Source organism: Sinohyriopsis cumingii, chromosome 5 (assembly GCF_028554795.1).
Source record: "Sinohyriopsis cumingii isolate HCF-2022 chromosome 5, ASM2855479v2, whole genome shotgun sequence".
NCBI classification, from domain to species: domain Eukaryota; kingdom Metazoa; phylum Mollusca; class Bivalvia; order Unionida; family Unionidae; genus Sinohyriopsis; species Sinohyriopsis cumingii.
The window spans coordinates 101,078,535-101,104,236 of record NC_142965.1 but is presented as its reverse complement, the minus strand read 5'-3'; the positions used below and the strand labels follow the sequence as shown (position 1 = coordinate 101,104,236).

The window sequence follows — 25,702 nt, the reverse complement described above, 5'->3', positions numbered from 1 at the left end:
TCATATTGATTATCATATGTTCCATATTCATTTATTCTCTTGGTCATCAATTTCAGTTCTTCTGAAGGAATTACCTTTTCGTTGGTACTTGAATTTGTGTGTAGCATTTATGCAAAGACATTTTACCTTGTTTTTTAAATCTGTGGTATAGAAGACCCAGTGTCCTCAAAAACTGTTGCACTGTGATCAGTAGTCAATATTACATTAATTCGTTTCATATTTATTGGTGCTGTTTCTGACTTCTGAAGCTTAGCGTCTTATAACATTAAAAAATGTCCATATATATTTCAAATGTTGCTCTCTGTATCGTATATTTAATATGAATGGTGCATACAAATAACTATTTTAGTTTCTGTTTTACAGAGACGCACTGAAAGAATTGTGGTAAGTAATTTTCTGAAATGAAATTCTGAAGATTTTATAAAACTAAAACTCCAAATAACGAAGCAAATACTGATGTGTTAGTTGTAGCTTTATTTGTATATTATTATGACCGCTAGAAAGACAACAAGTTTGGTTTGAGTATTAATTCAATTTGTGTGTGTAAAAATGGATTTATCGTATAAACAACGATTCTCTTTTGTTTCAAATATCCTCGTAAATATGGTTTTTAATCACATATAGGAATTTCGTTCTGTTGTCTTCACTTTTTATGTAATGCTTCTTCTAGAATATGGAATATCGGTACTTTTCGAATCTTTCCAAATCAGATTGGAGTTTCGAAGAGGAAACATTTCTACCGTGTGCGTTGTTATAATTGATACGCAGAGGTTGGATGGGTGTAGGGAGTGGGGAGGTGGTGGCGGAACCGAATGTCCTAAAGTCAATTTTGTTTTTAATTAGGCGGTTAAAACTATGCCCTTGAATATTTTTCAATACATTCAAACTCTCTATTATTATGTTTCTTTACAAAACAATATTGATGCAGTTAACTTAAAAGGTGATAATTTAAGTATATATTTTTAACAAAACGAAGATTGTCTCCTACTAAAATGAGAATCAGATTTTTAAGAATTATTTGAGTATTGTTTTTAAAAATCTAAACAAAATAATCATGTTTTCTGTTCTTTATTTTCTACTTGAACAGAAACAAATATTTAAAAAGGAAACATACATACAAATCCCAGCATGTGCCTCAGTAATGAAAAGGCCCTGACAACAACATTGTAAGAAGATGTAATTCTTCTAACTTTGCGTCATTTTCAAAGTAGCTGATGATACGTCTACTTTTATGTTGGAAATGTTGTCAGTTTTGTCTTCGGATTTACTAAACAAACTCGATTCTTCAGTAAAATTAATAGACAAAGTGTTCCTCCACTAAACCTCGCTCATTTAATCCTCAGACTAAATGTTTGAAACTCAGAACCTGAAATTATATCTGGATGATTTGTTTACATGATTTACATTGTGGAAGGTACCTTCTCTATGTTGTCAGTGCTACGGCTGAGAACAACATCAAATAGGACACCGCTTCAAAAAGTTTTTTTTTCTCCGGTTTCTTGAACCTTTTTTGTTCAAGGTCGTTGCGCGCAGATTTCAATAGTTCGTGGCAATTAACAAACTCGTTTGAAAATCAAATGCTGTAGCTCCATTTACTGTCCATTAATTATCTGTCTGCAGATGTGGTGCTAACTTTATGTTTCATGGTACAAACCATACCGTTTCATTAAAGTCACCAGTTAGGCACCAATTTAAGTGTCTAGTTAACAGTGGTAAAGTTTTTCTTCACTCTTTGAGGCATGTTTAACAATGCCGTTAATCTTGACACGATTCTCTAAGTATTTCTTACTTTGTCTTGATTTTTAAACTTTCAACACAAGATTTAAGCGACAAAGTGCATGGGTTCCTTTGAAAACATAAGATTCGTGTGAGAACTCATTGTCAAGCATTTTGTACAAAATATTGTTGTTAAACTCAGCTAACTCTTTCTTTGCTGTAATATTTCATGTTGTAAAAGAGTTCCAGCCTAGGTATACGATACGAAAATTTAGTTTGTACGATACAGAATCACAGACTGAATATCTGTATCGTGTGTCACATCAGCCATGTCAGTTTAAATGTTTCAATAAAAATATATTTTTAATCTTCACCATTAATATTTGACAGATACAACCGTTTTGTAAAAGGAAAGTTATTTTGTTGAACTATATTGTCATGAGTAATGAAAACATGATCCTATTATCAGAACAGTCGTAACAAGATTCCTCGGGAATTTCCTCACAATTCATTACTGATGAAACTACCGACATACCGGTACAGTGAAAAAGTCCCGAGTTATGTACCACTAGAAACCGGCACTACCTTACACCTCAGGTGCTTACTGGCCTGGTTATTCATAACCTAACACCAACTGTCCATTAAGTTCAGGTAGGATATCAGGTCATTGCTATACAAACTTTGATATTAGCGACAACTATTGACAATGTGGAACTGGATCCGAATTTCCCTTTTGCACACTACTATCAGGTCAATCAAAAGGTCTTTCAATGTTGGAGTGCCACAGCACAGCTGACTAGACTCAAACAGTGCTTCAATGCGAAATGCGGTTTTTGAAGGTCTCCTCTCATTCAGTCTTGACATTCATCTCTAAGAAATAAAAATAACACCGTCATTTCACCGTAAATGTTTAGCCTTTGCTGAAAATTTCAGGACTAATTAACTTCACATACGCATATGACATATCATTTCAAGTTTAATAATTAAAAAGCTATTATAAGTTGCTTTTTTACGTTTTGTTGCATATTGAATAAAATGCAAAGATATTAATCTTAATATTATTTGTTACTTAATTTGTTCTTTTCCTCTTGCAGCGATTACATTCATGAACTTTTAGGTCTAAGGTAGGTCGACTTATTTAAGTACTGAAGCAAGTCTAGGTAAATAAATGTTAATTCTCATATTTGATTCATTTTTACGTCAATTAGGGTTTCACTTTAACACTGTGCTATACATCCAATTTTCTGCACAATTTATTCACACACACACACACACACACACACACACACACACACACACATATATATATATATATTCATATATATTTTTAAATTTGTTTCAGGGAAAACTTCATCAGAATAGAGTAAGTATGATATCTGTAGATGACAGACACATTTACTTGAAAAAAAGTCCATTACATGTTCTAGTCTAGTGAGTTGGACATTTGCATGATTTAAGTACAGATTCTGATATTTTAAGCAATGCAGTGAGCTTGACAAGATATTCGTATATTTTGATACTGTCAGGTTGCATATAGTGCCTCCCCACCATATCTCTTATCACTCAAATTCACTGTAAAGTACCGATTTCTATTTAAAAAGTCGTGGCTGCTGCATACCACAAATTAGATTATCCAAGTAAGAATGTATTAGCTAGATAGAGCTGGGTCTGCTAAGCACGCATACATTTCTTCTGTAGAGGAACTAAAAGGCATACACATGAAAATAAATGAACAAACTTATGTATGCGTGAAAAATTATTTTCCTGCAACATTTGCATGTCATATGTTAAAAATGAGTTCATTTCGCCAAAGAAATAACATTACAACGCATGCACACAGTCTCTAAATCGGCCAGATTCCAGTCTCGTACATTTTTGACATTTCAGTGAAAACTGGGAAAAGGCAGACAAAGGGTGAGTTTCTTGTCTGATTGGTCTAAAACATTGTATGCTACAGTGGCTCATAACATATTTGAAACATTAATGCTATATATTTGTTCAAAGAAATTTAGATTAGGTTGTTATTTTTTTAAAGTAGTAGTAGTAGAATAAGTAGACACGTTCTATATATACGAATATCCAAAACGTAATAAGAGAAATTACTATTGCCATCAGGAAAACATGCAGATAGAAGAAAGAAATCAAACTCCACTTTCACCAGTATAATTCTTAAAGTTGTCTCTCGACATAAAGTTTGGTCAATTTGATGGTCACTCGTATATTTCAGCTATTCAATTCGCTGTAATTGCGACATACGTTTTAATCTGGACTTTGTCGGTTTGAAACCTTTAGTATAGTACTGGTATTCGTATTATTTCTGTTAGGAACAGGGATCCCCTGAATTTGTAATTTTTGTTTTTACTCGAGTGTTTATTTTCATGTGACTATCACGTAGCCGGTATTATTTTTATGAACAGGAACTATTTCCTGATCATCGTCATATATGAATGTATCCTCTACTGTTATTTCATGCAATGTTAAATAAAAATACATTCTCTTTTTGTTTTCCCAAATCTTTTAAATGAGTTGCCTATGATGACTTCGGCTGGCTGACTATATTCCTATTAAAAAAAATATCTGTCTACTTGAGTGCTCTACTTTTTCTATTTCTTTACACGTATATCTCAAAGGTAAATAGTAAACATACCGCTTTTACTTTAATGATTCATTTTTCATGACATTGCACAAATGATGTTGACACAGTTGATAAGTCTTGGATTTTACTCAACGGAAATCGATAACCTCTATGAAGGCTGAAACATTCCTGTAATCGACAACCGCCGTGAAGAATGAAATACTCCTGTAATCTATAGCTTATACGAAGAATGGAACACTCACCTATCGATATTTATATCTTACTGCGTAAATGTACTGTTATTTGTAAAGTAATTAAATATCATCGATTTTATTACTTGAATGATATTACATCATTCATTTGTCTCTTTACTTCATATTCAGGGAGAAATGGACAAAACACTGGTAAGCATCAGATATCAGGTTCCCATTAGTATTTTAATTAATAACTTGTTAGAGATACCATTTTCTTCAGCCCTTTACCATTTTTACTAATACACGATTATGCTCTATATTTTTCTGGCATATTTTTTGGTATCAGAATAAAACACTGTGTAACATCACAGTATATTAATATAATAACCCAGCAGAGCTCAAAGCTAACAAAATATGCATGTTTATATATATATATATATATATATATATATATATATATATATATATATATATATATATATATGTATGTGTGTATTGATGTATGAATGTACGCACGTACTCACGCACACCTAATCACTTGTACACACACACATACACACACATGTATATATATATATATATATATATATATATATATATATATATATATATATATATATATATAGTAAATGTTCTACTTATCATTATTTATATAGTAGGATAATTGTTGACACATGCAGTTCACTTAAGACACTAGTCGTCCCTTTAGTCATGTACTTCTCATTGTATTTTTACTTTAGGGACGAGAGAGAAAAGATTCGGTAAGCACGCACTATATACATTGATTTTTATTTCAGTACCAATATTCATAAAAAACTAAAGTTGTGACATTTAGTGTCTTTAAGTATTAAGGGATATGACTGTCTTCACATTCATTCATTTACCTATATTAATTATATAGAGCTATGTTTCTTCTGTTTGAAAAGTATGCAAATACAAATTGTTCGTCTCTGTAAGTTTCTCATCATAACGATGGACCTCTTATAACGCTAGTATAGTGAGGAATCCTATTTGTTCGGCCATATTTTTGTCTTATCATTATAATATCACTTAACTTTATCCATAGTAATCATATTTCCCAATACTCATTGTTACGAGTCTATGCTCTTAAAATAAGTAACAGAAAAGAGTGAAAGACAACAAGCTTTGTAAAATTTACCAAATATTTTATTTCTCTAGAATACAAAGTGAAAATGAGAAAAATAACTTAAGGTATTGCGAATTAAATCCCAAAAATAATCCAAGAATTACAGACACAAGTCCTAGTAAGTCAAAGTAATGAATAAAATTCAGGAAGAGGTCAGAACATATTCCAAAACTGAAGTCGATGATGTGTCTGTGGTAGCTGTTAAAGTGTTGATGTTCAGCAGTCTTTTGTTGAATCACTGAATATAATTCCAGGTTTGAATTCAGTATAAGTGAATGTCTTTATCCAAGAATATTATCAGAGAACATTTGTATTGCCAGAAAAAATAATCACTTGATTTCAATAATTTGAACATTTAAAGATTCAAGCCGAAAACTCTGGTCACAACATGTGATACAACTTAAAAGTGCTAGATGTTAAAGCACGAATGAGCAAATCCTCACAGTTACAAGATTATATAGTTGTCTACTTGATTTCATGTCACAATTAGCATTTTCTACAAATACCCATTACGTAATGGAAAATAACCTTGTAGAATGATCCTGATGTTTACAAAATCAAAACCATAACCTGCAAAATTCACTTAGGAAAGTCCAAAACCCTGGCCCAAGTAAACATATTTAATTTTTCTATTAATAATAATTCTGATATTAAGCTCATACACATAGAGAATAATTTAGCTATGTTTAAGTTCTTGACATAAAATGAAATAAAAACAAATGATAAAAAGTCAATCAGGTCAAGCAGAAATGAACTCAATTTTGGACAAGGTCAAGTCCAGCATACAATGTTACATTACAATAGTATGTAATGAAATAAGAATTTTTTTTAAAGCTAACAAACAATTAAATTAAACATGCATAACATCATCAATAGATAACAACACATTAAGTATGTTCTCTGCTTTATTTATGTCTTTAATGTTTGTGTACGAATGAATGAATCTGTATCTTACATTCAGATGCATGCAATTGTAACACATATTACTGGTTCATTGAAAATTAAAGCACGATTAAAGACATATACGAAATGGAGAACATCATTTTTCTGTTCTTGCAAACTAGATGAAAATGTCATTAGTTTGGATAAACGTAAGTGATATTGCATACTAATTTACGTCATTCATTATGTTGTTTTGCGTACATCAACTATTAGAGTTTTGATTATTATTTTTTGTTGCAGCAATGAAATATATAAATCGTTGTGAGTATTTTATAATTTTCACTGTGCTCTAAACATTTCATTACATTAAAAAATTATACAAATTATGGCAATTGATTACAGCTGAAGAAAAGGAACCCATCCAAGCCATGATTAATTAAAAATTAAATGCAAATATGGTTTATATATGTAAATCTCTTTTCGAAATTAAATGGATTCTTAACATCGTAATATGTACATTTTAATATCCATAATCCAAAAAATGCTATTGAAACACCACAGAACATGATTTTCAGACGCATATTTTGCAGATGGCATGCATTTTTCATGAATAACTGTTCATTTCAATAGATGTATCACTATTAACGTGTCTTTGTTTGAAGAATTACACTGACTTAAGTAAATAAACTATGCATATGAAATTTAAATTTAAAGAATTAAATTCTTAATTTAATCCATATGCTTTACATATTTCCTATCCATTATACCATGTGATAACTTAAGATATACTGTATTTTCAGAGTCACGGTTGATAAGTAAGTATGCCATTTGTTCAAGTTATCTAGTGGATGAAATCATCGTGATACACTACAATTTCACTTTTTCAAAACATGTCCGTACCCCATTTTCTCTAATTAAATTTATATCTTCTGAAAATCGATAGCACTGTAACGAATAGGATAACCAATCTGTCATCTGATAATGTCCAATGATTTTATGCAAGAGTCAGATTACATGATTGTCATACTGTCAAGAAGCAAGAGATCGAATTTAAGGTAGCCATTTTGAGTCAAAATATTAAAGATATTAATGTTGTTGTTTTTCGGTGGCTTTCGCAATTGACAGGTGTTGATTTAAAAACTTTGTTGTATACGATTTATTATTTTTCGTTGTAACACCTGGTTTTGTTTACACAGTCTATGGTCGAAATGTACGTTTAAACTCATGTTGGTGTGTCCATTCTCAGCGACAATTCTGGCTCCTGTTCACTTACTCTTTGGAATCTCTGTTCACTTACTCTTTGTAGGATGAAGTGTTTGAAGCTTGGGTGAGTATAATGTTTGCCAATTTCATAATTATCCAGTTCGTGTAAGTATATTGTTTTTCAGTTTCATCATTATCCAGTCTGAATAAGTATATTAACTGTCAATTTCATAATTATCCTGTTTGAGTGAGCATATTGTTTGTCGATTTCATAATTATACAGTTTGTATGACTATATTGTTTGTCAGTTTTTTTTTTTAATTATCCAGTTTGAGTGAGTATTGTTTGTCAGTTTCATTATTGTACAGTTTGTGTTAGTATATTGTTCGTCACTTTCGTAATTATGCAGTGTGAATGAGTATATTAATTGTCAGTTTCATAATTATCCAGTTTTTTTTTAGTATAATGCTTGTCAGTTTCATATTTATCCAATTTGTGTGTGTATATTGTTTGTCAATTTCATAATTATCCAAATATGTGTTTTTGTTGTTCATATATATTCTTTCCGACCGCAAAACCACTTGATTTTAAAACAGAAAGTTATGGATTGTCTTTTTCGCATTACTTGCGACAGTAATTATTAAAATTAGTTTTTCTTTTCCAGGATATAGCTATGACTTCATTTGTTCATTTCAGATTCATTGATGACCAAATCAAGTGAGTAACATGTGCCTTTGTCTTGCATAACATTATTATTGTTGTTGCTGTTGTTATTGTTATTATTATCTCAAAAATCTTCTGACACGAACTTCTACTGTTTCTTTTAATAAGCTTAAGATTGAAACAAGTACTTTTCTGGGCTACTTTTTTGAGTATGTAAAGGAGTTATTAAAGGAATAATATCCAAATAAAAATTCAGTCATAATTAACTAATAGTTCGGTCGTAATTAATAATTGCTTTACCTTAGCTCCGAATTTCAAAGTTTCGTGTTATCAGCACATATTATTGGTCACAGCTGGATGTTTATATAATTCGATTGATTCACGCTGAAAAAATCAAAGGAATACAGTATGACATCGATTATCCGGAACGTTAGGGAGCATATATTTCATCCTGATTATCGAATGTTGATCAAAAAGTAAAAGTGAATGGATACATATGTATTAAATTGATCCGATAATCGCACAGAGATCTACTCGGACTATCCACGATAAAATGATAACATTTATGATGGAGGGCCCTTGCATGTTTGGTCGTCTGGAGACTAGTGATTTTGGTCAAGGCAAACTCGGCTGACACGGATTCTTTTCATACCTTAAGGTGATTAACTTTTGTCACCACTTACGTTACCGTTGTTCGTTCATCGATACCTAATTAAGTAGATCAGGACTTCATAAGGCCTTTCACCTTACCGATGTGAATCTTAATCATGCTTCTTAAGAATGGGAGTTTTGTATAACAATGTATAAATTGTAATTGAGGTGACTCAGTGACGTTAGAGTCAAAGAATAAACTTATTCTCGTTGTAGCACTCTCTTACCCTCCATCTCTCCTAGATATGCTTTTTACTTTGAAATTCGTTCTAGTTATTTATTAGACAGCTGTATTTAAAATTGTCAGATTATATTCGGTTGTGCTTGTTTCTGATTTATGTTTGTTCTATATTGGTGTCGTGATCGGCAAACTATTTCACTTTTAGACGGATGCAAATTGTAACAAGTTTGTTTTTGTTGGGTGCGGGGGGGATGGTATCAGCTCGCACGAGCCACAAAATATGGATAATATGTGTCCGGATAATCGACGTTGTACTGTAAATATAAAAAAGGAGTTGATATAGTGTCACTCCAATCAACACCGTCAAGTAGCTGAATGTAGATTTTAATGAAAAAACTTCTTCTTTTAATATAGATCAAAGATAAATTCAAGTTTGAAGGATATGTAAGTTATTTGATTTTTTTACATTAATATGAAACAATTGCAAATACATTTGCATTCCTTTTTGCGGAGCTGCTTTCCTGTGTGGTGTCATATTGCATAGATTTATAATCATATTGACTATCAGTCTTCAACAAGACATTTGACGTTTTCTTGTAGAAATATTTTCGTAATGTCTTGATCTGTTACTTGAAATTGCGTATGGAGTGCTTTTCTATCTAACAATAGAGACGTATGTATATCACAAATAACCGAGAGAACAAGACTCTTGCACTGTTTATCATGGTAAAGATGGGCGAAATAAGTGTAATTGATCGTGCTATCATTCCCTAATTATATTTTGCTACTGATTTTTCTCTGTCCGAGGGGTAAGATAAGTCTTCCATTTTAGATATTCCGTTTTATGTGGTTTTTGAAAGAGTATAAATAAACGATAAACATATGATTTCTTTTACCGTTAGATCCAACCCATTGCTTTATCTTCATTTGAAAACGTTCCACGTTGAAATACATAAAAATGGTAGCTCAGGCATCTACAAGTAATAGGCCAAGGAGTAATTCAATAGCTTGTCTTTTAATTAAAACAAAATTATATGTTTATTGCAGCGGTTTCCTTGACAAAATTTTGTAAGTATTGCGCCTTTTCACGGAAGAGTAAACTCATGTAAATTAAGTGGAAAAACTTCCATAATATTTCCACATCATAAAGATCCAAAAAGGTGATATATTTCTCCCTCATAATAAAGCATATTCTAAAAAATGATACCTTCCAGAAAGCCGCCATTCTTGGTCAAGAAAAAAACAAATGTTACAAAATTATCTTTTTACCTTCGATCTTATCTTATAACATGTTTCTAAATTGTACTGTGTGTTATGTCTATCAAAGCTTCATTCGACGAGAGGATATCCTAATTATATAAATTATGAACAAGTAAGAGTGGACACTGCTAACCTGAACGACATATATTACAGGAGTCTGGACAACAAAGATACGCTCGTGCCTTCACTATGTAGTTTGTCCGCCGTTATTTTGTTGGGCTATTTCTTACTTTTATGCAACGATCATAGAAACCATTTTCTTCAAGTTGAAACTAGTACTTTTTTTAATGAAGCGAGGATGAACGTTTCAATTTGTATGTCCTCGCCATATCTATGTAGAGTGCATTTTAGTGTTATACATGTACTTCCTTTCCGTCACGTCGAATCAAGTGTCGCGTGTCCCATATTTCTTTTCCGGTGAATAACGTTTAGAACGATTTGGTGGATTGAAATAAAATTATGTATGAGGCTTGACATAAACATACCCGAACAAGATCGGTTTTCACCGATATCTTGCAAAATATTAAGAAGTTATTGTCACTTTTGACGTATAACTTAGCCTTTCAAATTTGTTCCAGCTTAATAGCCTTTGAAAGACCACATTGACTGAAATGAAATTTGGAACGAGGCTTTGCTGTAAGAAGACATGTAAAGTTGGAGTTTTACTGTTTACCTGAAGGAAACAACCCCCCCCCCCAAAAAAAAACAACTTTATGTAGTTATGTCCCATGTTTAACTTACACATTGCTCATATATTTCGTTTCTAACATCTTTAGAAGGACTGCATCGGTAAAATCAAATTTGGTGTAGAGGTTTGTAACAAGGGGATCTAGGTCAAGTTCCATATTCACCGTTTTCTTGCCAAAACTTGAGGGAGTTATTGACCCTGTTTGTCTTAGAACTTTGCTCTTTCGGTTCTGCTCATTGAATTTTGAAGGGTTTCGTGGACTGAAACAAAGTTTGTTACGAGAGTTTACATTAACAATACTTTGGGTTAGTTTTATTTTGCTATCATTTTGGGATTTTTTTGTAGTTATGGTCTTGTTTTGACGTAGGTAACAGCCATTTATTTGCGTTGTACTGGTCGGGGCATAAATGGAATATGAACACATTTATAGTATTTGTAAACTCATTTTGATGTTTCTGTCATAGTTCGATAATATTTGTTGTAATTTTATGCCTATGTTGTTTATTTGGAACTCTAGTAGATTTGTACACTTTGATCATATGGAAAGGAAAGCAGAGGGCATGTTTGTATTATTTATTACTTATTTCAGAGATTCTTTGGATGATGTCAGGTAAGAACGAGAGTAGAGTAACACATAACACATAACACATGAATTCTGGTGCGTACCTAAAGTATCTGTCACCCAAGGCGGATCCTTCCTTTGGCACCCCCACAAATAGTTTTAAAATGTAAACACACAGAAAAATATATTATGTCCGCAAGCAGATTTGTAAACAGTACAATGAAGCCATAAATTAAATGGAAATAAGTTTTACTTTGGCGAATTTTTCATTTGGTTTGAAAAACGTGTACTGGTATTTCATCTCTCCCGATGCACCCACCCCTTTCTGGCTGTCACCCGGGCCGGACTGTCCCCTTGCATGCCCCTTAGTACGCCACTGTATGCTGTCATACTAAACAATTTGTGAATTTCTTTCATAATTTACTTATCTGATACATAGACACATAACTCAAAATAAAATTTTAATTTATCTTTACCAGTAAAAGAGAATTAATTTCCATCCATACTGAGAATGAAAGAGGAATGCTCGTGCCACTTCAGTACATACCGTCACAGCATGAATATTTAGGTGATACTTAAAATGTATGTAAGGATGGCATGATATTTTTGTGCATTCTAATTATGCTGTGCCACATAATCTGCAGAAATATAAGACTATGATGAGAGATCTAAATGCAATATTCATTTTCAGGTTGTTGTTACTGGAGAAGCTAGAAAGGTAGGAAATTATTTGCTAACCTAGATTAGTAGAAAATTTATTATGTAATCGATGAGGAATGTAAATGGAAAATGAAATATAATGAAATATGCTTAATTGAGAGGAATACTATTAATACGCTTGAATGATTGCTCTATATAAACTTTAATTGATAATGTAATTATTGAGTGAATTTATACTACAGCGTGGCAACAGGGTAAGTTGAAGTGCAATTTGCGCTATACAAATTTACTGTGTATGATCATTGTTATGATGCACACACACACACACACACAAACACACACACACACACACACACACACACACACACACACACATATATATATATATATATATATATATATATATATATATATATATAGAGAGAGAGAGAGAGAGAGAGAGAGAGAGAGAGAGAGAGAGAGAGAAATACAGCAGTTTTGAAAATCTTCAATACGTACAATAATAACTGTGTCAAGTCGATTAGACATTTATTTTTTATTTTTTTTTGTCTGAAAAGATATGTCAGTTTCGCGAACTCACAGTATTGTAAAATGCATTAATTGTCGTCAAAAGTGCAGATGAAGACTACATTTTGGTACAAATGTTCCGTTTGCTGATTTGGGTCCTTTTCTTTCTGACTGTGGAAGTTTATGTACCTTTCCTTAAGAAGCTGATTGGACAATAACATGGCTGCCTTTAGTAATTGTTGAGCCCGGTCTCAAACTTGCATCACCGTAACCGGTCTGTTTGAAGATCCCTATTTCTAAAGCATTCATTGATTTTATCGTCACCAAGGTCAATTTAGTTTAAAACTGTCTCCTACATGTATAGGACTATGTGGAATAATTATCTTATGAAGATAGAGAACAATATTTTTTGTTAAATCCAAATCATAATTGTAAAGATTATTAAATTATATTGAAATAAAAGTAACACTCTGTCCTTTTCAAATATTGTAGAGCAAGCGGCGATGAAATACTCAGGTACACTTATTTTTGTTTTATGCGGTGTTAATTGTCTACTGTTTGTTTAAGATTTTCGATATTGTCATGCTCTCATGGTAAATTATATTTAATGAAGTTACTATTGCAGAATTAATTTTTTTAAATAAATATTTTTATTGTGTTTTATTCCTTTTTCCGTTTTAGTTCCATGGTTTTATTTATCAAACTGTGAAGTTTTTCTGGTTAGAAAGGCATTTTATGTATTACATAACATTAAAATGAACCTGGTCAAATTGTTCACGACATGCACCCTGATATCTTAAATTTTTCATAATGACTAAATTGCTGAAGTATTTTCTTTAATGAAATAAAGCTCTGATATTTTTCTCCTAGCTTACTTTTTCAAAAATAGTGTCCTAATTACTTAGGTGGTATTTTGTATCTTATTACAGTGTTCTTAAACTGTGTAGTGATCCAGTTGTAAAGATTATTTCCCAAAAGAATATCATCCGGAAACATTTCACAGATTCCGCAAGAGTGATGGTTATGGATAACAAAAAGAGCCGAGAGGTGCTAGATGACTCCAATGTGTCAACAACACGTGGTGTCTTCATTGAGTCTGATGTTCTGGAGACCTTCAACTTCCCAAACACTGTAATAGACCATGCGACAATGTTAGTCAAGATCACAACAAAAGATGAAATAAAAAACTTGTTTGATCTAAAGGTTGTTTTAAAGTCCGAGAAAGACTGGGAAATGTGTTCTACTTCAGTGCAAGTAAGTTGAAAAAATCATTTGACTATTCACTTCACACCGGCTATAAGCAGATTATACGTGGATAGCACTTCTTTTGTTTGTCGTTAGCTAGAAGATATGTTAACGCTACGATCTCAACAAGCACAGATTCTGAATGGTATTCAAGCAGGGTATGGTTTGAAAATTTGACGATGGTCATCAGTTGAAAACCCCTTCCACCTCACCACCCCACACAGCCTCCCTCTCCTTATCGGGACTATATCAATTCCAGAATTACTCAAGGGTTCCATATGGGTGAGTCTACTATCTAGTATGATTTTGACCTCAAATTGTTTGGTCATCCAGGAATGCTACATCAGATTAGCGGTTTGTTTGTTAGATTTCCTTTTGAGTATTTCTGATTTAAACTGTACCAAAGTTGTCTTCAACGCGAGTTTCAAGAGTGTTATGTACTTCCACATTTTTGCATATTTGTCGAGGGCGATATTATGCTATTGCATTTAATATTGACCGCACTACTACTATTGTAACAATCCTGGGGCGTATGCTATTTGTATTTGTGACCCCGTTTATAAATGTGCTTTATTTATTGATTACTTTTTTATTTTTTTATTATTATGGCGTGTCGGTGTAGGGAAGATATTTCTCAAGCCAAGTCAGTATCCAGTTAATAGTGGCAGACGACGTAACGTACATTATTTACGAGATTTTATGATAACAGGTACTAGTTTTGTAAAATGAACCCAATAATTCCTTAAAACAATAATCGTTGGGATATTTCACGTATACTTGGTTGATAATTTCAGATAGGAATGATTCGTTGTGGTATGTGGTTGGGCGTGGCCTGAAATACCGATATACGGATTGGATATATTGTTTGCTCACACGAGTGTGAAGTAAGAAAATCCGTACAAGTTTGGCATTAGAGGTCTGTGAATATCTAGTTTTTAGCTGGAAAGAGGAAGTCAGTTTGTAACATTTGCGAGTTTACGAACCCTTCAGATGAAAACAAATTATTTCTTGCGGTTGTTTCTAAATAAGAGCCCTTGCCTGTTACAATATAACTGTACAAATAAGGCTAAGCGAAGCATACAAACGCAAGAAACATCATTAACTAGACACCTACATTATAAAGAGGAGCTACTCGAACAACAAAAAACAGCTGCCGAAGTTCACAGGACTAACTCTCATCGCAGGGGAAAATAAAACATTTAATCAATAAAAGCATTATTATTATTATTATTATTATTATTATGCACTTTTAAAATTGTATTTGAGATGCTGTTTCAAAAGTCAATTAAGGACTGTCTATTGGTTGATGTAATTTCGCAAAAATTGTATTTAAATAATTGAAGAGAGCAAGAAATGTGTAAACTCGTTTGCATTACATTTTTTTTTTATCGATAATGAAATAATGTGACTAAATATTTATTAATGATTTTTTTGGTGATGAAAGAATCGTGATATTTGCTCGAAGATAAAATTAAATTATGGAGTTTGGCACATCATGCGGTGATTACAATTTAGTTTTATTATTTTTTTTGCAGGGAGGATACATATTATTTCCAGTTCGTCCCATGAAATACCTTTATGTGATTTCAACAGAGAGGTGGCAACCTTATGCCTTGAGTCCCGAAGGACTCAACTATAAGTCTGACGTAGTCGAAGAAGCCACGGTTACGTTTCCAGCGTGCTCTGTAAGCCAAGAGCACGAAATTGCAATCCAGGTACAGAAAATTACCTTCTCAGTTCTCTCCAAGCCGTGTTTAACATACTGACAACGATTTGTCCGTATGCTTGGAGTTTTAAGAACGAAAATCATAGTTGAATGGAACATAGGTCGACTTGTATTAACAAGAGAGATTTTTTTAAAATATTGCTTTTGTTTCACAAGCTGTCATTCCTTCTATTACTTTATTGAACAGTTTAAAACTTATTATAAGCTTTGGTTGTTCCGTATCTTTATTTCTAGATGACCTTAATTAGTAAGTGTGTTGAAATATTATGTAACTGACCTATAATAAGAAAAAGGAAATGTACTTGAAAAGAACACTACAATTGTATTTAAATTCATCAATAGACCAAGGTTTTGAACTGAAACATTCATTTTGAGGGTCTACTTTGATCCTAAGATAGTATACATGAATTAACTGAAACATTCATTCTGAGGTTCTTGTTTGATCCTAAGATAGTATAAATGCATTAGCTGAAACATTCATCTTGAGGGTCTAGTTTGATCCTAAGATAGTATACATGCATTAACTGAAACATTCATTCTGAGGGTCTTGTTTGATCCTAAGATAGTATACATGCATTAACTGAAACATTCATTCTGAGGTTCTTGTTTGATCCTAAGATAGTATACATACATTAACTGAAACATTCATTCTGAGGTTCTTGTTTGATCCTAAGATAGTATACATGCATTAACTGAAACATTCATTCTGAGGTTCTTGTTTGATCCTAAGATAGTATAAATGCATTAACTGAAACATTCATTCTGAGGTTCTTGTTTGATCCTAAGATAGTATACATGCATTAACTGAAACATTCATTCTGAGGTTCTTGTTTGATCCTAAGATAGTATACATGCATTAACTGAAACATTCATTCTGAGGTTCTTGTTTGATCCTAAGATAGCATACATACATTAACTGAAACATTCATTTTGAGGTTCTTGTTTGATCCTAAGATAGTATAAATGCATTATTTCAGCTGCAAGATATATTTTTTGATATTTCGTATCAACAGTTTAATAACACATACCTTATTTAATGTAATGTGCGTCATATGGGCTTAAAAATTATCAGATGTCTCAATTTTACAAGAATGAAGCCAATCATAATGAGCGCACGCTAACGATGTCATAAACGCTGTCTCGTAACACCCCCACCCCCACCCACGTGTGTGTGTGTGTGTGTGTGTATATATATATATATATATATATATATATATATATATATATATATATATATATATATATATTACTAGAAGAACTAGCTTCTTACGTGTATTTTAAGAGCTCTCCAAGTTGAAGGTAAACAAACTCACTCTTTCAATATGGTTTCGCCCAATAATTGCTAACACCTATTTACGCTTCAAAAGTTAAGTTGTAATGAAATGACAGGCATGCGTGGTTTTATTGTTCAGGTAACTTATATTGTTCTTGTACTTTAGTCACTACTTCAGTCACACGAGATATGTTATGAAAGACAAGCGTACATAGGATTATATTTATGTAAGTTTTCACCAAGTGATTTGTGTTCTCCTATTAGTGTGTGTGTGTGTGTGTGTGTGTGTGTGTTACGTCGAATCCGGTGTTAATTTAGCAGACCTTCATTCAAATATACCTTATTAGAAATGGGATATTTCCAGTGACTGTATGTTGAAGAATAGTGAAGAAATGTCTTGACTCTATAACATCCGGTAGTGTTTGATCTTCTTGACTTAAACAGCGCAAATTAAGATTGAATTGAGAGACTATGACGACCACGGAGTCGGAAATACCTTTCGTTCAAGTAAATATCGCCAGAATACATGTTAAATGGATTTTATCCTAACATATATGACTGTATTAGATACAGTTTTAAATTATAAACTTTTTCAGTAAAAAAAATAATTAATAGACAATATGACCAACATGACCAGAACCATAGACAACCTAATCAACAGGACCAGAGATATACACAACGTGGGCAACAGGTTCAGAGACATAAAAACATGGGCACAGGGACAGAGACATAAACAACATGGGCACAGGGACAGAGACATAGCATAACCAACAGGACCAGAACCGTATACAATATCGTCAACAGAAAAAGGGTCACAGTCACTAAAAGACTGAAAATTAACATTTAGCACAAACTCAAGATTCAAAATTTTGAAATTTTGAAATTTACTTTCAACCGTCGCCGTTAGTGAAATGGAGCATGTATATAGACCAAGTAATATAAAGTGGTCACATGAATTTAGATGGCTGTCTCCCGCTTTTCGTAGAAGGTGGCTTATTAAATTGGTCCTTTCTGTTTGTCGGTCCTTTCCTCGATCCTACTTTCATTTCCACAACATAGCTCCCTTGATTGTTTAAATATTTCAACCAAATGTGCTATACATCTTATTATTGATAAGAAGTTGTCCGAGTGTGTCAGCATGCTACGCTATGACTGAGCCAAGTTATAGCCCCTGACTGAAAAACCAGCCAACTTTCATTCCTACTCAGTAACGTTCTTAATTATAATTAATTTTAGGCACATTTGGCAGACTGCTTAGGATGAAAAATCTGCTGTTCTGTATTATCGGCATTATTCTTTATGATTTAGCAGAGTTACAGCTCCAGTCACTTTCCGTTTTTATTCCAATGACCCCTCTATACCTATTATTAGATTTAAAAGTTATGTTAATAAGGCCTGTTTTTCGTCATCAGTTTCGACAGTTATGAACCAGGATTGTTAGATCCACATGCTTTAATTTCCTCACAACGATTACTGTATTTATATTGTAATCAAGATGTATAGACTGTTGATATTGATAAGACTTGAGCTGAATTTGATGATCCGCGTTCCAGGTCATTATTTAGCAGAGTTATTCCCCTTAATATCTGACTATTCAATTCCAAACAATGTCTCTAAAGTTTGACTGGCTTGTAATATTTAGTGTGCAGAGTATTATTGATCAGCTGTGTTTCCACATGTACTTAAAAATATTGTAGACATTATGAATTGTTGTTTTTAGTCTGTTTGTAGGTCAAAAGTGTCATATATGTGAGGAATCAGATGAACATAATTCCCGTTCATCATATTAAATATTTCATTTATTGTGTTAATTCATCTAGGTGATGCTCCCTAATCCAGAGGCGCAGACAACAATACATGATCCTGATGACGTTATAGACATCATAAGCGTGTCGGCTAGAGTTTGGGTAAGACATAATGATGCACTCAAATTTCAGAAGCCAGTTAGCGTAACCCTGCCTCTTCCTTCAGCGCCATCTACCGAAGACGACACCGAACTTTGCCTCGTCGAATGGACAGAGGACGATGACGTGAAAATCTACCAAACGAACCTTAGTGTGCATGAGAGCTATTGCAAATTTGATGTCGATGGTTTTTCTGGGTATGACTTCTCTTCTGTATTTTGGAGTACACATTTATCTTCAAGACAGTTACATGCATTTCGTACTGTGTACCGAACTTGGCATGCAATGTCCATTATGAATCCCAAACACAAATGACAATGTATTACTCATTATTTATTGTAAGTTTTACAATGTGAGTCATCTTATAACCCATAAACACAGTTTTTGTTCCACATTCAGAATTATAATTGTAGAGTTGAGGAATGAAAAGCAGGTCACTAGTCTGTTGCAGAACTTCACTATTATTAAAAGCATTGAGCCATTAACATGAACTTACTAATAAGTACAAGAGCACATACATTTTCACTCACATTACATCAGTACCTTAAAAGGGCTCCACAGAAAAGCCCATTAAACCCGGAATGTACAAAAGGTGCAAGAGGTCAAAGAGATAAGCTCAAATATCATTTCATTTGGGAAAAAAAACAAACAAACAAACAAAAAAAAACCCACAAGAAAGTTGATTCTTTGAGGTTATCATATCATGTTTCATTTTACCTGTAGCTTAACGCGATAACCTTGAGGTTAATATATGACCCAATAATCAGTTTAGGTCCCCTGCATTACCGAAACCTGTGCACAGATTTGCCTTTATACAGGTAAGAATGACATTTTCTTGATTTACGGTTTGAACATTTTAGACGAGGGATATTTACGCGTAATGGTAGCAATATGTTTTAATTGAAAGTTAGAGTACTAAATGGTTTCCCCTATCATGCACAACGCAGATGAAAAATCAAGGTACGTTCATCGGCAATGATATGTAAAGTAAACACATACAAGAAGCGAAAGTTGTGAAAGGAAAGATTCAGGAACAAGTGGACTTCTATGTTCAAAAGGGGTGTTTGCCCTTTCGGGACAATGGGAATTTAACATGTGGAAATTTAACATCGGTGGGACTATAGCGGGACAAGGGAAAGTTTAACATAGGTTGGTACTGTTTAGGGAGAATAGGAATTGAACAGGGGTGACGTCATGGTACTGGACATTGGCAACAATGTTGCAAGTGGCTGACCTCAGTCGGGCGGAACATCAGGGGTTGACCTGAATACACGTTACTCTAGGGACAAATAGAGACATAGCCATAGAGTCATAGAGACAGGGTTAGAGATAGGGTTAGATACATAAACAGAGACATAGATATGACACAAACATAGATTTATGAACATAAATCTATCACACAAAAATCGACTCAAGATTTTTTTTTTAGGCAAGAGATTAAATATTTTCGAGGCAATGGAGTGGCCCTGGAAAGGGCCATTGTATTTTTTGTTAACATCATTTGTTAACATTGAGGACATTTATAGTGGAAGAGCGGATGGAAACAAGTTCTTTCACCAATCCTAACACGCGTTGCAAAATTCAGTCACAGTAGGGAGTTTGTCTTCCAATCCGAAGAGAGCTGTCTGTGACGTCACATTCCCTATATAGGTGCGTATTCGGTGAATGGATGGGACTTAGAAAACCATAAGATCGTGTACGAGTTTAACGGTTGCTAATGTCACTTGTCCGACCTGTTTCCCTCAACGTGACACTAAAAGTCAGTTTTTACAATGGACCATGGAAGACTTGTACGAGGCCACTTGTCAACGTCGCTTGAAGTTAGAACAGCAAGGATACAAAGTGGTGGAAATGTGGGAACACGAGTACGATTACCCTTTCAAAACCGATGCCGAGTTTAAACGCATTGTGGAAAGTTACAAGTTCTTGGACCCGCTGAACCCTCGGGACAGTTTGTAAGGAGGACGGACGAACGCCACCTGCTTGCTGTACCACGCCGATGAGGAGAAAGGAGGAGAAATCAAATACTTGGACGTGTGTTCACTGTATCCTTACGTGTGCAAATTTCGTCACTTTTCCGCAGGGAACCCACAATTGTTGAAGGAACACATCGACCTGGACAACGTTCGACAATATGAAGGACTGATTAAATGTAAAGTCTTATCTCCCATGGGCTTGTATCATCCCGTTTTACCTCATCATTGCCAAGGAGAACGGATGTTTCCTTTGTGTTGCACTTGTGCCGAAACGTGCAACCAAGACCAACCTTGTCAGCACACTCATGAAGAACGAGCATTGACGGTAACGTGCGTTAGCGTGGAATTGTATAAAGCTCTGGACCTGGCGTATGGTGTGTAAGTTAGTGACTAAACAATCTTGGTACGGCACTGAAATAAAACCGCTTCTTTTCGAAAAGTACATTTATTACCTTCGACAAAAGAGGGTATAAAAACTGGCTATCATGTCGCTACCTTTATCTGTTGTGATACAACAAATACCGTGGAAGGAAATCAATGACATTATTCAGACGGTGGAAAATTACTAACACTTATTACGAGAACTGTATCCATTGAACCGGGGTCGTCAAGTGATGTGAGCTTTAGTAACCTCCTTTTTGGGATTTCGTTTACCAGCCGATTCCTTGTGGGCTCTTTATGATCTGTACATCAAAGTACCACCAAAACCATGAGGGTGTTACCTTTAAGTGTACACGAGAGACCCGTTCTTTTAAAAGCCTTGCGATTTCATCTCAAAACTTCCCGACCTCTACGGGAAATAAAAGATTCGTCAAGTTTTAGGCACTGAAGATGTTTACGGACGATATGTGTGTAGTTTGTGACTTACACCCTCACTGACCAGATGTACGTGACTGGAAAAGTTTTGGTTGCGAGGCTTGGACAAAAGAAGTGGCAAACTATGTCAGAGATTTGTGATCATAAAGTCAAACATTCAGTAAAAAGTAACTTTTAAACCTGTGTTGGCCACAGTGTCAGAAGAAAAAGAAACCGACAACAGGGTAACGACAACAACACCAACAACACCCATAATGGAAGACAAAACCAACAATGATGAAACAACAACCGCTACAGCCCCAATAACACCAACTAACGAATACACAACTTACACCTCACAACAACACCAAGAGACCCCGGAAGACAACACAACTGAAAATAGAAAGACTAACAACATAAAAATAGCAGAGTTACCAACAATACATACTGACAACATAGTAGCGATAGTGACACCAACAATAACCACAACAACTACTTCCAACCAAACAACTTACACATCACAACAAAAGCAAGAGACCCAAAATGACAAAACCACCAATGAAAAGGGAACCGACAACAAAATAGTAACAATACCACCAGCTGCCCTTGCAAAGATGTTAAGGTTGGCAACAAGACAACATCATCTGATACAAATACAACAACAACCACAACATACAATACACACCAACACCAGGAGACCCAAGATGGACCAGTAAGAACGGCGAGCAACAATCAAAAGATGAGAGACAACAAGCTGACAACAACGACACCATCAACAACGCCTACACAAACTACACCTAACACTCTACACCATCAAGATACTCAAGATATAATGGTAGTACTTGGACAAAAAGACTATCAACAATACACAATATCCACAGCAACAACAACAACAACAATCACTAGCAAAACACACAAAATCTCAGGCCTGTCCACTACCCCAAACTACACCATACATAAGAGTCAGCAAGCGGGTCCATCGGAGCACATAACGGCCAGGGAAACGGCGGAAATAGAAAAACCCTCCAGGAAGCAAACCAAGAACAACAAGAAACAACAAACCATACCCACCATGATATGCCAGAATCCGAAGAACAAACATCAGAGGGAAAAAGGAAAAAAAACAATCAAAGGAACTCAATATAGCAAAAAACAATCACAACCAACAACACACAGCAAACAGATGAGAAACAACACCCGGTCAAAAAACAACAGGACAACAATAAAACCAACATAGATACAAGAAACAAGAATAACAACAACACCAGCCACCTAAGATGAAAAGGAAATAACAACACAACATATGGAGAATACCAACATAAGGAAAAATCTAAACCCGCGAAATATCACCCACCAGAGCTAACAATATATATAGCACCAATGAAAGATTTCTACGAATAAATAGTAAGAGTTTAGCAGTATTATTAACACAACACCGCAGCGGCACCTTCCAAAGTATTCGACCAGAGGCCAACTACATGATTATCTGGTGTAACTCTGCACGGCAGCTTATCAAATACCTGGAAATAACAAACATAGCGGGCATCCCTGTCACCATCAACAGACATAAAGCAACGAACACTATCAGCACTAATAAAACAACAACGCCCAATCGTGGAGAAGAGGCGAAAGACAAGGGCCCAAATAAACCAACCATGACCAATGAAAGTGAAAGCAAAGAAACCCCAAGCTGTGGATTCAAAGCTATCTTAAAGCTTACAGGCCACCACCTATGGAAGACAACATCGGAAATAGAATATTATGTAACATACCACCATATTCCATATAGACAAATTACGAAACTAAGAAATCATCAAGGGGTGGAAAACTTTACAGTACTGCTTGAATTTGCAGAACCTCCACCAAAAAGTATTAGGTTCTGTCCATTTGGCAAGCCCATAACACTACAAAAATACATCAACAAGCATCGTTACTGCAATAATTGCCAGCGATGAGGGCACTTCACCTCCCGATGCCGATATCACACAAGATACAATAAATGAAGAGGAAAGCACAAAGGAAAATGTGCAGCAAATTCTTATAAATGTGCCGAGGAGTACACCCACCATACTATAGGGAGTGCCCCTACACAACACATAATATACAAATCATACAAATCATGGAAGACAGGCAAATCTCCTATAACCTAGCCAAAAACCTGAGCAAGAACAACAACCAAACACAAGCAGCGACACAAACAAACGAAGGGAACCCTACACTAACAACAGCAACTACCTGTCATGGATCACGCGCTACGCACAGTCGACCTCAATCACCCACAACCAAGAGGAATGACACACATAAATTAGACAATACACAAAAAACAGATACTACACCCAAACAAAACATACAAGAACCAGCACGTAGTCAATACATAAACAAGGAAAATACCACCCCTAGTGCTATAGAAGAGGGAAAAGAGGTAAATACCACAACAGAGGACTATATCGATCCCGTCTTAATAACCCGATATTTCACTGACCTCCGGGAGGATATACAAGAGAACACGCATCACAATCAAATTAAAAAGCAAGACTTCATCCTTTTACTCCTACGACTACTAGAAAAAAATCTTGCTCTTGGACAAATAAAAGCTCCAAACTTCCCTGTATGTTATTAAAAATCATACTAAACAAATAAATAACAACATTGAATAATGGATACACATAACGACAAAGAGTATGCAGACAAACTCATTATATGGCAATGGAACTGCAGAGGCCTAATTCCAAACCGTGGAAAAACTAATATCAGCCATTAACATAGTCACCTGCAAACCGAAAATCCTATGCTTACAAGACACACTCTTAAATGAAAAAGTAAGACTATCCCCAAAATAAACTGTTTTGACACAAAGTTTCTTAAGCATAGGAATAATAGAAAAAAGGAGGAAGACTTGCCATATATGTTCACAACGATATTACAAATGCAGTAGAGATAGACACTAACATTAATTTAAATAGAAACCTAACTGAATATCAAACAACCAATATTAAAGTAGGACAAAGACACTTACATAGTTATAATAAATATGACTCTGGAGGAAATAATACAAACCCCACCCAAACTTACTCGGAGCTATTGAAAGGTAAGGGTATAACTAGCATAATTTGTGGGGACTTTAATGCAACCACACTGAATGGGGTGGTGACCATATAGACACAAGAGGGAAAAGCATCGAAAAGTACGCCAGAGAGAAACAACTTGTAATATTAAATACCGGCACACCCACCAGAATAGACCCCATCCACGGAAAACTGACACCTATTGATTTAACTCTCGCAACACCAAACCTTGCACTTATCAGTGACCACTTCCCGCTATGTATAACAATATGCATACAAAGTCCAAAAACGCAACAAGTAACCATACAAAAATGGAAAACAAAGCAAGCCAATTGGGTCCTCTTCCAACAAGCCTTGAGCAAGATACAACTAGAAGAACTTTAAAGTAACGATGCAAATCAATACTATCACAACATAACCCAGGCTATAAATGAAGCGGCATAAAACAGTATACCTAAAACAAGCGGGAAATCCAACAACAATAGTATACCATGGTGGACAGACAATTGCCGCATAGCCATCAAAGAAAAAAGAAAGCCCTCAACCGTTTTAAACACACAAAACTAGCTTCGGACTTTATAATATATAAGCAAAAAGAAAACAATACAAGAACAGTAATAAAGGAAGCCAAAAATAATTCATGGCGAGCATACTGCTGCACACTCAACCATCATACCAGCTCTACAGAAGTCTGGGCAAAAGCCAAAGCCATGAAAGTGAAGGTCCCGGCAACATCACCAAAAATATCAGGAACCGACACCAAGAAGAACAAAGCAGAAAAGCTGGCACGACATTCTGCTAATTGCAGCAGTAATAAAAATAATACGGA

The 25,702-nt window shown here is 34.5% G+C and overlaps 1 protein-coding gene across 5 annotated transcripts in view; it reads left to right on the top strand.

Moving 5' to 3' along the window:
• Positions 1-25,702, top strand: part of LOC149799881 (uncharacterized) — a 61,320-nt gene that overhangs the window by 15,051 nt on the left and 20,567 nt on the right. For 3 of the 5 annotated variants that reach the window (XM_089959323.1, XM_089959322.1, XM_089959324.1), the window contains exons 3-20: positions 364-384; positions 2,811-2,840; positions 3,059-3,079; positions 3,604-3,630; positions 4,675-4,695; positions 5,226-5,246; positions 6,815-6,835; positions 7,315-7,329; positions 7,821-7,841; positions 8,414-8,434; positions 9,627-9,656; positions 10,260-10,280; positions 11,750-11,770; positions 12,414-12,440; positions 13,382-13,405; positions 13,819-14,143; positions 15,670-15,849; positions 18,954-19,234. In XM_089959323.1, the coding sequence (XP_089815449.1) occupies positions 364-384; positions 2,811-2,840; positions 3,059-3,079; positions 3,604-3,630; positions 4,675-4,695; positions 5,226-5,246; positions 6,815-6,835; positions 7,315-7,329; positions 7,821-7,841; positions 8,414-8,434; positions 9,627-9,656; positions 10,260-10,280; positions 11,750-11,770; positions 12,414-12,440; positions 13,382-13,405; positions 13,819-14,143; positions 15,670-15,849; positions 18,954-19,234 (1,128 nt within the window). The remainder of the gene's footprint in view (positions 1-363; positions 385-2,810; positions 2,841-3,058; positions 3,080-3,603; positions 3,631-4,674; positions 4,696-5,225; positions 5,247-6,814; positions 6,836-7,314; positions 7,330-7,820; positions 7,842-8,413; positions 8,435-9,626; positions 9,657-10,259; positions 10,281-11,749; positions 11,771-12,413; positions 12,441-13,381; positions 13,406-13,818; positions 14,144-15,669; positions 15,850-18,953; positions 19,235-25,702) is intronic. The other 2 variants (XM_089959326.1, XM_089959325.1) reach the window with 2 other exon arrangements.